General features: G+C 38.2%; 1 protein-coding gene and 1 non-coding gene across 5 annotated transcripts in view; both read right to left on the reverse strand.

Annotated features, from left to right (window-relative positions):
- Window positions 1–4,214, reverse strand: part of tep1 (telomerase-associated protein 1) — a 156,932-nt gene extending 152,718 nt beyond the window's left edge. For 2 of the 4 annotated variants that reach the window (XM_039745513.1, XM_039745490.1), the window contains exons 1-2: window positions 4,117–4,214; window positions 1,152–1,725 (exon numbers count right to left, since the gene is read on the reverse strand). In XM_039745513.1, the coding sequence (XP_039601447.1) occupies window positions 1,152–1,667 (516 nt within the window). In that variant the 5' untranslated portion in view covers window positions 1,668–1,725; window positions 4,117–4,214. The other 2 variants (XM_039745498.1, XM_039745504.1) reach the window with 2 other exon arrangements.
- A 6,265-nt stretch (window positions 4,215–10,479) lies between these two features.
- Window positions 10,480–10,562, reverse strand: trnal-cag. The gene has a single exon. It is a non-coding gene; the product is annotated as a tRNA-Leu (tRNA).
- Between the last annotated feature and the right edge of the window lie 6,503 nt (window positions 10,563–17,065).

The raw sequence follows: 17,065 nt of genomic DNA on the forward strand, positions 1-17,065 counted from the left end.
GGCTTTTTCTCATCCCCTTCATAATGCAAGCAGCCTTCCTGTGGGTGGCTGCAGCAGAGCTACTCCCGCTGAGAGCAGAAAGGAATCCTGTCTGTCATCTCAAATCAACGTGAAGTTTTTTTTTTTTTTTTATAAATTATAAAATTAAAAATTATTAAAATTTATAAGTTAGAACACTGGAAACACTGTAATGGGCTGAGAACCATTTGCATAAAGCTGCTACCTTCCATTAGGTGGAGGAAGGTTACACTTAGAAGTTTGGTCTCCATGCCACCTGACAGAAGTTGAGTGGATCTGCAGGGAATAATGGCAAAAAAATCCCTAAATCTAAGTATGTGATGTTTGTCACATTATTCCCAAGGACACTCCAGGTTGTAATAACTGCCAAAGACTCTTCAAATAAGTACTGAGTAAGGTGTCAGAATAGTTGTGTTAATGGGATATTTCCATTTTTTTGTTTTGATAAATTTACAAAAATGCTTAAAATCCTGTTTTTGCTTTACCATTCTGCGGTATTGAGTATTGCTTGATGTGGGAAAAAGTGAATTTAAACTTTTTTAACATAAGGCTTTAACATAACACAATATGATATAGGTGTATGGGTCTGAATACTTTCTGAATGCACTGTGTCTGTAAGGTTTTGTTGCAGCTTTCAAAATCAATTTTATAAACATGGTGAAAGATAAATGAAGATTCCTCTCAAACATAAAACATTATTTTCTTAATTATTATGACAATTGCTGTTATTATCCAAAGTATTTTTTGTATCATGGTAATTATGTTTAGCTATATTAGCCAGACCCAGTTATGCTCCTAATAGACTGCCCAGAGTTTAGGATCAAATTTTCTTATTTTCAAATACTCTGTGTTGAAAGATGCAACATTTTCAGTGGCATGCTCTTACACTCTCAAGAGCAATGAATGGTATAGCTGTGTGTTTTAAAACAGAAATTTTATCAAAAGTTACATGTTTCTGTAGACTTAGCATTATATTTCAATTTTGATGAGATACAAATAATCTCTGTATTCATATACAACCATCAAATACCCATAGTAACCATTACGCTGAGCTAACATTAACTGCCAAATAAATGCATTAATATTATTCAAATGTTTTCTTAGGCTCCTGCTATGAAAAATAAAATACATACCTTCAGTTCTTTATCTTCATCCATTTTCTCCTCTGACACCATAGAGTCATCAGGAACAGGCGGTTCATTTTCCCAAGTTCCAGGTTTCTGACTGATGTCATTTTGAGGTAAAAATGGGCTTGCCAGTTTTTCCGGAAACCCAGTTAGCTTCACTGAAGTAAGAGGTGAAGGTTTGAACAGAGTACTAAAATTCAAAGCAGAACCCTGTGACAAATTCAAAGTTGAGCAAAGAGCTAAATCCTTCTGACTGAGTATGGTGGTCTCACTGCAATGGATCTTTGAGGAAGACATACTGCTGTCTAAAGGCAATGAAGTTTTTGCCAATTTAGATAATGCTTCCGACTTCAAACCATTAAGTCTACCATGCTGTTGTGTAAGTAAAAGATTGTGTGACTGTTTGTTTGGTTCCTTTGAAAGATTATCCATTGCACTTAGTAGTGGGTTTTGCAAGGAAAAGCGGGAAGAGGGTTTTTGGTGTAAATGAGGATTCTGCTGGGGTGCTGTGGCAGACTCCATTGTGGATGCAAAAGGATCTTGGAATGAAGGTTGGTTGTTAGTAAATCCTCAAAAATTCCTGTTAGGAAAGAATAAAAACACAATGTAAAATCTCACCATTCTTAATATAGGACAAAAAGAAGTAACCCAAATACAAATCTGTAACTAAAAGTGACTTTAATTCAATCAGGAGAAGGTTTAACCTTCCTTTATAAACTAGCTGCACCCTACAGGGTTTCCACAGAATGGTAAGTTAAGTAAAGTTCCAGAATTCTCTTGGAACACACTCACTGAAACCCTGAAAGATTTCTGAGAGAACTCTAGATTCTTCCCTGGGGCATTCCGTGCACATTCTAAAATCCTTCGTTTAGAAACTAACAAGTAGGTGAGCCACTCTCTCCCTGAACAGCTGGAAAGGTGGGAAAGGTGACCCACTCTTCCCTTGTGTGGACATGAAATCTGAGATCCAGTGTGCTAAACTAAGCACTGAGCCCTGTTTGCTAAGGAGCAGCCATTGCTTCAAGAAAGGAACTTCAGCATCTAAAGTCTTGTTTTCTCCATGAAGCTGCAGAGAAAACAGCAGGAGGCAATCAGGGAAGACAATGTACCGTGATCTCCCATTCATACCATGGACAAGGGATCATGAAGGAAAGAGAAAGAGTGAACTCCCATGGCATAAAGGATCTTCCACTTGAACCCAGATAAGCAACAAAGCAACAACAACACACAAGATCAGACATCATCTATAAAGACTTTAAAGCCAGTCTCTCTATGTTATATGTTTGTCTGCATACTCTATCTGCATCCTGTCTCATATTTCAACATACCATATTTCGATAATCCTTGTGTTTATAAATAAATTGTATTATTCTGTTTCTAAAACAAGTGTGCTTTAGTTACTTTGATACAAGCCTAAAGGCCAGAGACTCCCTCCTACAACAGAGAAAGGTAAGGTAACTAAAGGAGCCTTGCCGAACTATTTAATTAATTACCAGTATTTAAACAAGTTAAATTTTATCTTTTCATTTCCAACATGTATTGGCATCCCTCTGGGTGTCTTACTGGTTATTAATTATCCACTCCTTCACTTCTCCTTCTCTGATGCTTTGTTGTGGGTCAAATTAATATAAAGATCATGTCTGTTGCATTTTCCCCACTTAAAAAAACAAAGCTGTGTAGAAAAATTGCACTATAGTTGTCAATTACCAAAGATCTTTACAGAGTTGGGGCAAATGGATCACAGTGCACTTTTCACGTATTGTATTACTTTATAATGGCCATACTGCAATGACAGCCTGAAGTCATGAAAGAAGAACAGGTAAACAATTGCCAAGGTGATAGCTACGTGAAAAGTGTGTATAAAAGAATCAACTACAGAAGGTCAAAAAACACTTCACCCATCTATCTATCTTATGGAGGTAGTTTAATGGCTTGACCATGCATGGCCACCTCTAGGACTGGCTCACTTACGTTCATAAATGTTGTAACTAATAGCTAGATTGGAACAGGTTAAGACAGTGTACGCAGGTTGTAAAATGCTTGCACCCTGTACACCTTTACAATGAGACGTCGACCGCTCCAAGATGACCGATCAATTGACGTTCTTGGCTGAAGTGAACGTGGCATCTCCAGCATTCTACCTGTGTGAAATGTGTACGTCTTCCCAGGTGTGCCTCCATTAAATGTAATGAATGTGTCCATTTACCGCAAACTGCCACGTGAATTTAAAAACAAAAGGCCACCTTAAATTAAAATAATATACTTCTAATAAGGTATTTCGGTTTGCGGGGACTGAAGTGGACACCTCTGGATGAGAAAGTCTGGATCAACTGCAGGAATGGAGAGCACTTCAACACTTGTATTAGCAACTTTTGTTATTCGGCAGATAATATAAAAAGTCCCCCGCTTCTGGACTATTACAATGCAAACTCTGAACCGCAGCTTCCGTTTTTTGGTGTGACAAACGAGCAAATTAGAAATTAGGAGTTTCGAGAATAACGCATGCGTAAATCAGAGGCACACTCACCTATTCTGTAAGCACGCGAAGACTTCAGATTTTTGCTTCTACTAAATTTATCAGTAAATAGGCGGTTGTAATAGACAGTTTCTGTACAAAATTGGGGCCACCTCTTCATAGATTATTAATAGATATATACATTTCTTAAATAATCAAAAAAGATTTTCTGCGCGTTAAAAAGAAACACCTGAGACACGGTCTACATAAAAGTACAATTCAGCGGGTGCCAGAAAAAGCCAAAATCTCATATATCTGACCATTGCTTGAGATCGGATGCAGGCAACCTTAACTGCTTTCCCAACCTTGCGCATCAGGAATATTCATCCGTCGAAGAAATAGTCTCACTGCTGTTGAGTTCCTTATATTGCTTACAGTAATCAAATCAAGTAATTCTTTGACATTATGCGTTTTGTCCCGCCCCCAAAACATTTTTCTAAACACAATAACGATTACCTTCATATAATATGAACACGGTTTCCAAATGCGCCTTCGTGAATAATGATTTAACTTCATTCCACTGGTCTTCTTCCGGGAACTAGTGCAAATAAGCCCCCGCCTATGACATACGTGGCCAATGGAAATACATACTGTACTGATTTTGTTTTAATCGTGCGTGTTATATAACACACGCAGGTAAATCTGCAATATCAGACCTAGCTGTAAATACTCAATGTAGTAAGAAAGTTTTTTTTAACGTTGTTATAAACGTTAATGGAAAAATCATCTTGCTAGTTTATTTACATATGGTACCTTAAAGCGATCTTAGCTAAAACATCTCAGTTGTCAGAGGGGATTCCATACGCTTTCAGTCTGTTGCTGGCATTTCATAACCTTCGCAACAATTTTCACTCTGGACTACCTGTAGTCAAAATGTGCCCAGTATGCCAAGAAGTGCCATTGAACTTGAAAATGCAGGTACAGAAAATGGACAGATGGATTAATATATGTCGGTTAATATAAAAGTTATTCTTCTGTACGACCATGGATGCATAATAAGTAGAACACGTGAAAGATGCCTCGCCCTTTTTTTTTTTTTTTTTTTTGTTTTTTGAAATGGACTGAGCAAAGGTTAAAGTGACAGCAAGGTGTGGTTTCAACCAACTGAAAATGACAAGGCTGTAAAAGGTTCTTAATGACTTTCTCTTTATTCCTTTTATAAAATGCAAAAGAAAATAAAATGCAGGATTTAACTTAGTACTTCAGAAAAATTATATGTACATTTGTTATATTTTTACTTATCAAAATGAAGACACACTTACATGTTTAAATCACCTTGGCCCATTCCCTTTTTATTGGATTGCAATACAGACTAAAAAGTTAAATTGCATAAAAGTTGTGCCTGCACTAAGCCTGGTATAATAATTAAAGTAAGTGGAAAAAAGTTGTGTATATCTAAATATACACTGACGTTAAATTACAATTGGCTATTAGTATAATCATATTACCCAAATTAAAGTAACTTAGTTTTACTTTTGCTATAGCATTACAAGTACATACACAGATATACTGTATATACAATAAATATATACTGCTCAAAAGAATTAAAGGAACACTTTTTAATCAGAGTATAGCATAAAGTCAATGAAACTTATGGGATATTAATCTGGTCAGTTAAGTAGCAGAGGGGGTTGTTAATCAGTTTCAGCTGCTGTGGTGTTAATGAAATTAACAACAGATGCACTAGAGGAGCAACAATGAGATGACCCCCAAAACAGGAATGGTTTAACAGGTGGAGGCCACTGACATTTTTCCCTCCTCATCTTTTCTGACTGTTTCTTCACTAGTTTTGCATTTGGCTACAGTCACTGTCACTACTGGTAGCATGAGGCGATACCTGGACCCTACAGAGGTTGCACAGGTAGTCCAACTTCTCCAGGATGGCACATCAATACGTGTCATTGCCAGAAGGTTTGCTGTGTCTCCCTGCACAGTCTCAAGGGCATGGAGGAGATTCTAGGAGACAAGCAGTTACTCTAGGAGAGCTGGAGAGGGCCATAGAAGGTCCATAACCCATCAGCAGGACCAGTATCTGCTCCTTTGGGCAAGGAGGAACAGGATGAGCACTGCCAGAGCCCTACAAAATGACCTCCAGCAGGCCACTGGTGTGAATGTCTCTGACCAAACAATCAGAAACAGACTTCATGAGGGTTGCCTGAGGGCCCAAATGTCTACTGCGCCCTGTGCTCACTGCACAGCACCGGAGAGCTCAATTGGCATTTGCCATAGAATACCAGAATTGGCAGGTCCACCACTGGCGTCCTGTGCTTTTCACAGATGAGAGCAGGTTCACCCTGAGTATATGTGAAAGGCGTGAAAGGGTCAGGAGAAGCCGTGGAGAATATTATGCTGCCTGTAACATCGTTTAGCATGACTGGTTTGGTGGTGGGTCAGTGATGATCTTGGAGGCATATCCATGGAGCGACTCACAGACCTCTACAGGCTAGACAACGGCATCTTGACTGCCATTAGGTATCAGGATGAAATCCTTGGACCCATTGTCAGACCCTACGCTGGTGCAGTAGGTCCTGGTTTCCTCTAATGCACGACAATGCCCGGCCTCATGTGGCAAGAGTATGCAGGCAGTACCTGGAGGATGAAGGAATTGAAACAATTGAATGGCCTTCACGATCCCCTGACTTAAACCCAATAGAACATCTGTGGGACATTATGTTTCGGTCCATTAGGCGCCAGGTTGCTCCTCAGACTGTACAACAGCTCAGGGATGCCCTCATACAGATCTGGGAGGAAATGCCACAAGACACCATCCGTCGTCTCATTAGGAGCATGCCCGACGTTGTCAAGCATGCATACAAGCTCGTGGGGCCACACAAGATACTGAAAAGCATTTTGAGTAGCAGAAATTAAGTTTTTGAAAAATGGACTAGCCTGCCACATCTTCATTTCACTCTGATTTTAGGGTGTCTACACAATTGAGCCCTCTGTAGGCAGAAAACTTTTATTTCCATTAAAAGACTTGGCATCCTTTTGTTCCTAAGACATTGCCCTGTCGTTATTTGTATAGATATCCAACTTCATATTGAGATCTGATGTATCTAATGTGTTTCTTTAAAGTGTTCCTTTAATTTTTGTGAGCAGTGTATATATATATATATATATATATATATATATATATATATATATATATATATATAATGTATATATATAATGTATATTGTTAAGACATTATTACAAATGTTTGTGTTTCACCATCTGTTGAAATGACAAATCCAATGCATTTTAATACTACTGTACATTCATTACAAAATACCTTCTGATAGGTGCATTGCAATTATTAATTTTGAGGCCTACATTGATTATTTAGATTTCACCCCTCATGACCAGTACATATACACTGCTCACAAAAATTAAAGGAACACTTTAAAGAAACACATTAGATACATCAGATCTCAATATGAAGTTGGATATCTATACAAATAACGACAGGGCAATGTCTTAGGAACAAAAGGATGCCAAGTCTTTTAATGGAAATAAAAGTTTTCTGCCTACAGAGGGCTCAATTGTGTAGACACCCTAAAATCAGAGTGAAATGAAGATGTGGCAGGCTAGTCCATTTTTTCAAAAACTTAATTTCTGCTACTCAAAATGCTTTTCAGTATCTTGTGTGGCCCCCACGAGCTTGTATGCATGCTTGACAACGTCAGGGCATGCTCCTAATGAGACGACGGATGGTGTCTTGTGGCATTTCCTCCCAGATCTGTATGAGGGCATCCCTGAGCTGTTATACAGTCTGAGGAGCAACCTGGTGGCGCCTAATGGCCCGAAACATAATGTCCCACAGATGTTCTATTGGGTTTAAGTCAGGGGATCGTGAAGGCCATTCAATTGTTTCAATTCCTTCATCCTCCAGGAACTGCCTGCATACTCGCGCCACATGAGGTCAGGCATTGTTGTGCACCAGGAGGAACCCAGGAACCACTGCACCAGCATAGGGTCTGTCAATGTGTCCACGGATTTCATCCTGATACCTAATGGCAGTCAAGGTCCCGTTGTCTAGCCTGTAGAGGTCTGTGCGTCCCCGCGTGGATATGACTCCCCAGACCATCACTGACCCCGCACCAAACTGGTCATGTTGAACAATGTTACAGGCAGCATAATGTTCTCCACGGCTTCCCCAGACCCTTTTACGTCTGTCACATGTGCTCAGGATGAACCTGCTCTCTTCTGTGAAAAGCAAAAGGTGCCAGTGGTGAACCTGCCAATTCCGGTATTCTATGGCAAATGTCAATCAAGCTCCACAATGCCAGGCAGTGAGCACTGGGCCCACTAGAGGACGTCGGGCCCTCAGGCCACCCTCATGAAGTCTGTTTCTGATTGTTTGGTCAGAGACATTCACTCCAGAGGTCTGATAGAGGTTATTTTGTAGGGCTCTAGTAGTGCTCATTCTGTTCCTCCTTTCCCAAAGGAGCAGATACCGGTCCTGCTGGTGGGTTAAGGACCTTCTATGGCCCTGTCCAGCTCTCCTAGAGTAACTGCCTGTCTCCTGGAATCTCCTCCATGCTCTTGAGACTGTGCTGGGAGAAAGAGCAAATCTTCTGGCAATGGCACGTATTGATGTGCCATCCTGGAGAAGTTGGACTACCTGTGCAACCTCTGTAGGGTCCATGTATCACTTCATGCTACCAGTAGTGATACTGACCGTAGCCAAATGCAAAACTAGTGAAAAAACAGTCCAAAAAGATGAGGAGGGAAAAATGTCAGTGGCCTCCACCTGTTAAACCATTCCTGTTTTGGGGGTCATCTCATTGTTGCCCCTCTAGAGTACCTGTTATTAATTTAATTAACACCAAAGCAGCTGAAACTGATTAACAACCCCCTCTGCTACTTAACTGACCAGATCAATAGCCCAGAAGTTGCATTGACTTGATGCTATACTCTGATTAAAAAGTGTTCCTTTAATTTTTTTGAGCAGTATATAAATATATAACCTAATGGATAGTGATATCATGACAAGGCTATTTTATCTGACTTAGAAAAGAGTTATGACAACATTGTAACAACTCTTGCTTTACGGGGCATCTCTCTGAGCAAGCAGCAGCGGCAAAGTACTGTATACCATTAGAAGACTGGTAAATTGTGGACATTAAGGGATGCACATAGTCAATAAAAATTGTCAAATAGGACATGGCATTCAAACAATAATTGATTAGTATTAAACGGGCCCAAAGTGTGCCAAGAAAACATTGCCCACACCATAACACCAGCCTGGACTGATGACACAAGGCAGGCTGGGTACATGGATTTATGCTGTTAGTGCCTAATTTTGACCTTAACATCTGTGTACCTTGGAAGAAATTGAGATTCATCAGACCAGGCTACATTTTTCCAGTCTTCAAATGTCTAGTTTTGGAGACCACGGGCACACTGCAGCCTAAGCTCCCTGTTCTTGGCAGACATGAGTGGAGCCCAATGTGGTATTTTGCTGTTGTGGCCTGCATACCAATTGGTTCTCCTTGTTGTGCATTCTACAATGATTTTCTGTTTATCATGGTTGTAGAGAGGGCTTATCTGTGTTACTGTAGCCTTTTAGCCAGTTCAGACGAGACTGACCATTCTCTTCTGACCTCTCTCGTCAACATGGCATTTCTATCTGCAGCACCTCCACTTGCTGGGTGTTTTTTTTTTTTCTACACCATTATGAGTAAACTCTAGAGACTGGTGTGCTGTATGAAAATCCCAGGAGCTCAGCAATTACAGAAATACTCAAACCAGACCTTCTGATACCAAAATAATGCCATGGTTGAAATCACTGAGATCACATTTTTCCCCTTTCTGGTGTTAGATGTAAACATTAATTGGAGCTGCTGACCTGCATCTGAATGAACTTAGGAACTGCGCTGCTGCCACAGGATTGGCTGATGAGGTAATTGCATGGCTAAGCAGGTGTACATGTGTTCCTAAAAATGTAACACTTTGCTCATATACGGTATATTCTGGTTTGCCCATCAGTGGTGACAGTTGTCACTTGTAGGAGTCTTTCCTGGCACTGTGGATCTGGATGATGACAGTGCAAAGGCTGATGGCTTGATGTCAGATTACTTTCCCATTCCGGCACAGGTTTCCCTTTTCGAAGTCAAGCATCACTCTTTCTGCCACTAACAAATATGCTCTCAGAAAACACAAGATTCGTTTAGCAAGAGAGGAGAACAATCAAGAGTCAAGATCTTTGGATAAGATAACTGCCCAGCAAAGTCTCTTGAGGTTTTTGATGAGTTTTTCCATACAATGTGGAGCTGTAGTCAGGTTGTCTGGGTCAGTCAGGGAGATGTAAATAATCCTCATATCTTGTTATAAAACTCTTGTCTCTATTTAAACCATGGTGTAATGTGTTCAATTTTAGCATGAGTTTAACTTCTCATTCTTTTTTCTCATACTGTGTTTTGAAGTTGCCAATAAGCACTGTGACTTTAAAGTCCTTCTCAGGGTGTCCATGGCTGTTAAAGTGATATCCTTCAGGAACATCCCTATTGCCATGTTTAACGTGGAACCTTTGTAAATTCATTCTTTGGTCGAGTGTTTGTCCAGCTTCTCCCACATTGATGGTAGTATCGGCACATTTCATAGAGAGAATTAGGTAGATCACATTAGTTGTCGACAGTGTGGTATAAGTACACAATCTGTATCATAAATGTAAGGCCACGTTTTTGTAGGCAGGTTGGTTCACTTCGCACAATTAGTTGTCTGTATGCCAGAAGATGAGGTTCTCAGCGTTACATTATTAAGAATCAGATTTCTGAAGGAAAGAGTGGGTGATTTCAAGAATATCACGACTGCCCAGCGTTAGATTAGAAAACAGCTTGTCAGAAGTGGGATTCGAACCCACGCCTCCAGGGGAGACTGCGACCTGAACGCAGCGCCTTAGACCGCTCGGCCATCCTGACTGAATGTGTTTGCTGAAAGTGATACCAAATTACTGTCCTTACCCTTTTTACAGCGATTTAGTGATATTAGATGGAACGGCTTTGACGCGGATCATGTAAACAATCTTATGAAACATCATTGACAGAGTTAAATGCAGGCATACCATCAACCAAAAAAAAAAAAGATTGCTTCTTTTCTCAAATGTTTAGATTTTCTTTTTTAGTGCCACAACTAATATACATATGTCGATAATCAACGAATACAATCATTAAATCCATATTCCATAAGCAATGCTTCACCACGTATTTTCTTAAAACAGAGGAACATTCTGTACTACATAAAATACTTACTTGCTTACTGTTTAAAACTGAGCCTGAGAAAGGTCACCTCAACTTGTATATTTTGTATTATGTACTTTTCTCTTTTAGGTGTCAAATAGTTGCGCCTGTCGCTAAAACAGACCCTCAAGTGCCTATTTAAATGACTGCAAAGAGGCCAGCGTGGATGCGTGTGCCTGTGTCGCATGTGCGCCAATCTTGAACGTCTTTCAAAACAGTCCAGTTTCAGAACGTTATGCATATACTTTCTAATTTGTCATTTCAATATCTTTAACGAACTTATGTACTTATGTAAAAATATTCTAAACGCGTTACTGTGATATTTAGGTTATGTTATAATTTGTATTACGAGCAATGTATAATATGTAACTTGGGATATGATGTAAACATGCAGCAGTATCGCTATTTTTTATGGTTCGTCAAACTACGCGGCTTCTGTGAATGGCCAGAGGGATCACCTTATCAGTTCTCGGGACCACTGTAGTGCACAATCATGCTTTCTATTGATTTTCGAATATGACTGGCCTCGGGAACATAGCAGAACAAAGCTAAAATATTGGCTATAATGCTCCCACTTCCATTACGATCCTAAATGTCTGATGCCACACCCACAATCGCTGAGTTACTGAGACGTTGGAGATCCTGAACACGTGTGACAGTCGAGTGAAAAAAGACTTTTGAATAATTGCATCACAGAATGATTTTCGCAATCTAAGATTATTTATTGACTGGCATATTTCTTAATTAATACATTTCTCCAGTCCTTTTTGTTGGTAACTTTTCTTTTCTGTACACAGACTTCTATGGAACTCTTTGCCTCCCCTCTTGTCAATTAATGTATTCTGCAAAAGCTTGTTTGAGTCAGCACACACAGGCTTTGCGATTTGTGTTTATTTTTGAACTTTCTAAAAATGTTATTATGTTGTCTCGGTTTGTGGAGATAAAAAACCTTAAGTAAAAAATATATGTTTATTTAATTGTCATAAAAGTTTCAAAAATGTATTGATTATTGTTGTTTTACCACCCTTTGATATAAGGTTACATATGTGACATTTTGTTTGTAATCTGGCAGTCTAAATGGATTATGAACGGATTGATATACCTGTATTTACATTCATGTACATTTTTTTGAATGATTTTTTAAAACATTCTTGGTGCAGTTTATTACAGTTATTAAATATGTGTGCAAAATGTGTAAAGAAAGATATAATAATGTACAAATATAATAAACACTGGTGAATTGTATAATCATAGTTTCATTGTACAGAACGAGCTTTAAAAAAATAATAAAATTAAATTCTGTATAATTATAAAAATACTAATCATTGAAAGTGAAAACTCTTTTTTCTTGACTTCATCTTTGCCAATTTACAAACTTTTTTTTTTCAATTCATTGTTTGGGTGAGTTCATTGTTACCTGAAAAGATAGATGAACTATATGTACGTATTTCCTACAGAAGACATCAGGATAGTCTTTCTGGTATATAAAGACCAATAATTCTTAATTAATTTACTGTGGTAAAAATATTATATAAATAAATAATATATATAAAAAAAATGCCAGTCATATACCTGCAAAAACAAATGACTGGTATGTTGGTTTTTTTTTATTATTATTATTCTTAACACTAATTTCACAAATTGTTCACATCAATGCTAATATAGAATAATGCTAATTATAGTTATATTCTCTATTAAAATTGATGTAATAAAATATGTTTATAAAATAGACCTACGCCTTTAATACTCAGACGATTCTAATCATGCTGTAGAACAGGGATGTCGAACTCTGGTCCTGGTGGGCCGCAGTGACTGCAGGTTTTCATTCTAGCCATCTTCTTAATTAGTGACCAGTTTTTGCTGCTAATTAACTTCTTTTTCTTTAGTTTTAATTAACTTGACTCAGATCCCTTAGTTGTTTCTTCTTCCTTAATTAGCAATCAAATAAATAATGAGACACAAAACAAGCTGCCACATGACCAGCTCACCTGTGCCCACCACACAATATCTGAAAATAAAGAATGAAGATCTTAGTAAGGTTGATCTTTCAGGTCACCAAAACATTTTGATGGTGTTCTTAGAAAAAAACAGAAAATCAACAGCTTTGGAAATGTCTGCTGTGGCAGAATGAGAGTAGCAACAGGCCATGGAATTAAATAACGGATTTAATTAACAGCAAGAATCGAGTTTTCATTAAGAAACTGGTTGGAGTGAAATTGGTTGGAGTTGGAAAACTCAATTTAGCTTGCCATCTGTTGGCTTGTTTCACATCTCATTTCTGTTTGGCTGCCATTTAATGAAGAAAAGAATCAATTCAGAAGTCTGAATCCTTAAAAGCAAGGCTATTAAAATGAAGGGAAAATAAACTAATTAGTGGTGAAAGTGGTCACTGATTAGGAAAAAGGTTAGAATGAAAACAAGATCGTCTCTCAAAAGTCACAGCTATACCTTGCCTCATGGGTGCAATCCTTGGTGCAGTGGTTAGAGCACTGGCCTTATAAACCAGGGGTTATGAGTTCAATTCTCAGTGGAGCCTTGATTATTATTATTTGAAAGAAAACTAGAGATATCATCCTTCAAACAGTTTAGAAAAATCATTCCAATGTCGATCGACTTTTCAAACTCAAACCTTTCCAGAAACTCATCAGAAGTTTTGGGTCCCTGTGGCACTTGGTGCTTTGATTAATTCCACTCAACAGCATGTGCTATGTAATGCTGGCCAGCACTGACCTAATGAATTTTTGCTAAGTTTACTGCTGTTTCATTTACTTGTACATAGATGTACATAAGAGGATTGCTCACTAATGACATAGGATGGTGACCATATGACTGTTCCAATATATACAGTATTACATTTTAACTATTTGTACTGTTCTGCACTATTCATTCATTTATTGAAACATATTTGCTTAAGTATTAACATAACTGTCTGCATAATTTTACCCTCCCAACATTGAATGCAGTTCTTTTCAAACAGATTATACAGGTTCACCGTGTTGGGCAGGCATTTTTGGACCATATCCAATTGTCATTGATAATAAGGCTGGAAGCAGCTTTGAAATGGATAGTCCATCGTAAGGTGTGCTTACACGTATTTCCCCACATTAGGCCAGTTTAGAATCACTGCAGTAAATCTAGTCTGGACATTTTAGGGAGATTTGGGGAAACTGGAGTACAGAGAGAAAAATCAGTAAGGAAATAGAGAATGTGCTAACTCTACATAGACTGTAATTAGGCCAGTACTGTATTTAAACTTGGAACTCTAGAGCTGTAAAGAAACAGCATTTTGACCCTCTGCAGTAGCATAATGATTAGTAATGCGGCCCTACAGCTTTAAGACACTGACTTCAAATCCTTTATAGCATGATGTTGGCTGCATGTTCTCTCTGTGTTTGTGGTGATCTTTCTCCAGGTACTTTAGCTTTCCCCTACATCTCAATGATGTACACATTGGAATGGTGGGAGTCAAATATGTCACTAGTCTATGTGTGTGGTATCTAAATAAGGATTTTTTGGGGGAATGCTTTTATTGTGGTCTTAAGAGAGTTAAGGCTGAGGGGGCTGTCAAAAAACAGGGCATGTTTAAAGCCCATTAAAGACATTAGCTTTGTGATTTTGGGACATACAACAAATAGTTATTGTAAACAGGGGAGCTGTCATCCCATCCATTATATATTGTCACACATGTGCACATGGGGGACAGTTTAAAGTCTCAAATAGTTTTATTTGTCAGCTAGACCAGGGGTTGGCACTCTAACCTGATCCTCTCTCCTCTCATCCCTCTGCAGCCCAGCCGAAGACCCCGACTCTTAATGACATCTCCATTGATCCACCATAGACATAGAATTACTAGACGCCGCATGACCAGCAGTATCGTACGTCAACGTCGCCGCCATATTGCGAGTGGTACACTGTGGAGTGTAGTAATGAATAATGTGCTGCTTGGGATTGTACAAACCACTGTACGCGCCTAACCTGATGCCGGGGGATTACGTCTCATAGGTAAGGCTGAACAATTGTTTTGGTTATATTTGGCCATTAGAAAATCCCATTTTATAATCACTTTAGGTCACCTTACAATAAAATTAAACAACATTAGTAAAATTAAAACAAGAGAATGATAAATCAAAAAGCAATAATTAGCAAACAAACAAAGATAAATGGCAGTAACAGTGCAAAATTCACAATTGGTATGCCAGTTTGAAAAGATAAGTTTTGAGGGCAGTTTTAAAATGTGTTATTGAATTGAGCTGACGTATATGAGAGGGAAGAGAATTCCCAAGTTGAGGAGCACTATGAGAGATGCTCGAGCTCCCATAGAACAGAGTTTGATGTGTGGTACAGAAAGTAGAGCTGCAGATGAGGATTTGAATGAGCGAGCGGAGTGCAAGTCTGTAGGAGATCAGTGAGGTTGTGGAGAGCTTTAAATGTTAAGAGCGGTATTTAGTATTGTATTCTGTAGTTAACAGGGAGCCAGTGAAGTTGAGAGAGAATAGGTGTAATATGTTCAGTGGATTTACAACAGGTTATTATCCTGGCAACAGAATTTTGAAGAAGTTGTAACCGATGGATACGTTTTGTGGGATGCCAGATAGAAAAGCATTACAGTAATCTATGATTACTTCAGTGAAGTGACTAGGGCATTAACCAATACTTCAGTACTGTGTTGCATAAGAACAGGACGTCTAGAAATGTTTCGGAGATGGAAGAAGGCAGTCTGAGAAATGTTACTTACAGTATATGGGAGGAATTATTTAATAATAATAATAATTATTATTATTATTATTATCATTTAATAATTGCCATTATTAGTGTATAAATGGATATAAATAATTGCATGTAAACGATTTGCCAAAATCTGTTGTATGGAAATGATACTGTTTTAAACATTATTGTTTTTTAATCAGAAAACCTGGTTTCCACGTCTACCTGTATTAGTTTAAATGGCACTTTTGCCACTTGCAATAGGGCAGACGCGCTGACGTATCGTGTCGACTGGGCAACAAGGTGAATGCAGCGTCTATCTATATATGTCTATGTAATCCACCCACTGTTGATATTACTTATGGCCAACCCTGATGACATAATTTCTGCTACCCAGAATTACCCTCCCTGCCACATTAGGTCCTGTTCTGGCTGTCCTGACTCCACCTCTTCCTCCTACCCACTATATTTATAGTCAGTTCAATTGTGAACTCTGCTCTGTAAAATATGTATTCTTTGCTCTGCTGTTTTTGAGTATACGGGGTGGTTATTTTTCACTGTTTCTGTTTTTTATATATGCTTATATATGCATTTATATATTTTAATTTAAAGAGCCTTTGTGAAAGCCAAATTTCCCTCTGAAAAAAAAAAATTATCTATCTATCTATCTATCTATCCATCTATCTATCTTATAGCGAACAGTCTGTTAAGTCTAATTATATTGCTTCATTTTTAATTGTATTATCAAATTGACACAAAGTATTGTATTTATGTCACACAACCAAATTTTTTATGGTCATTTGCAAAAAGTGCATTTAAAGTTTTCATCTTTTCTGCATTCCTCGGTGAACTTCTTAATCCTTTGTTTCAATACAGTAACCATTTTTAAGTCTCTTACAAAAGTCAGCGAAGGTGAAAATGAAAACAAAAAATCCTTTATGTAGTGGCCCATTAAGAATTACTAACTTCTATAAATGGAAGATCAATTTTTCTTGTAAATGGTCAAGGGTGCTGAGTTTATTAAGACAACTCAATTCAGGGTTGTATGGTTGATCCATCATTCACTCATCTTTTAGTGTATATAGTAGCCTTTGCAGTGTACGTAAATGATCAGTTGACACAGTTCATGATGAGAGTATATTGATAATATGATATGACTATACAAATGAATTGGGAACACTACAGGAAATATAAATGCAGTTAAAACTGCATGACATTTGATCCTTATATGTCTGGATCATTGGACTGTAGAACTTTGCTCACAGAGCTGATACCTGTAACGTGGAAGAGTGTTAAGTTATGAAGGCATGAGAATGCTGGGCAAATATATTTTCTTTTTTTTCAATTTGTTTCTGTAGTTTGGTGTTTGAGAAACTCCTATAGCATTCTAGCTTAACTGGTATTAAATTATAAAACAGCAGCTTGTCAGAAGTGGGATTTGAACCTACGCCTGAACACAGCACCTTAAACAGTTTGTCTAT

The sequence above is a fragment of the Polypterus senegalus genome, chromosome 1 (assembly GCF_016835505.1).
Source record: "Polypterus senegalus isolate Bchr_013 chromosome 1, ASM1683550v1, whole genome shotgun sequence".
Taxonomy (NCBI): domain Eukaryota; kingdom Metazoa; phylum Chordata; class Cladistia; order Polypteriformes; family Polypteridae; genus Polypterus; species Polypterus senegalus.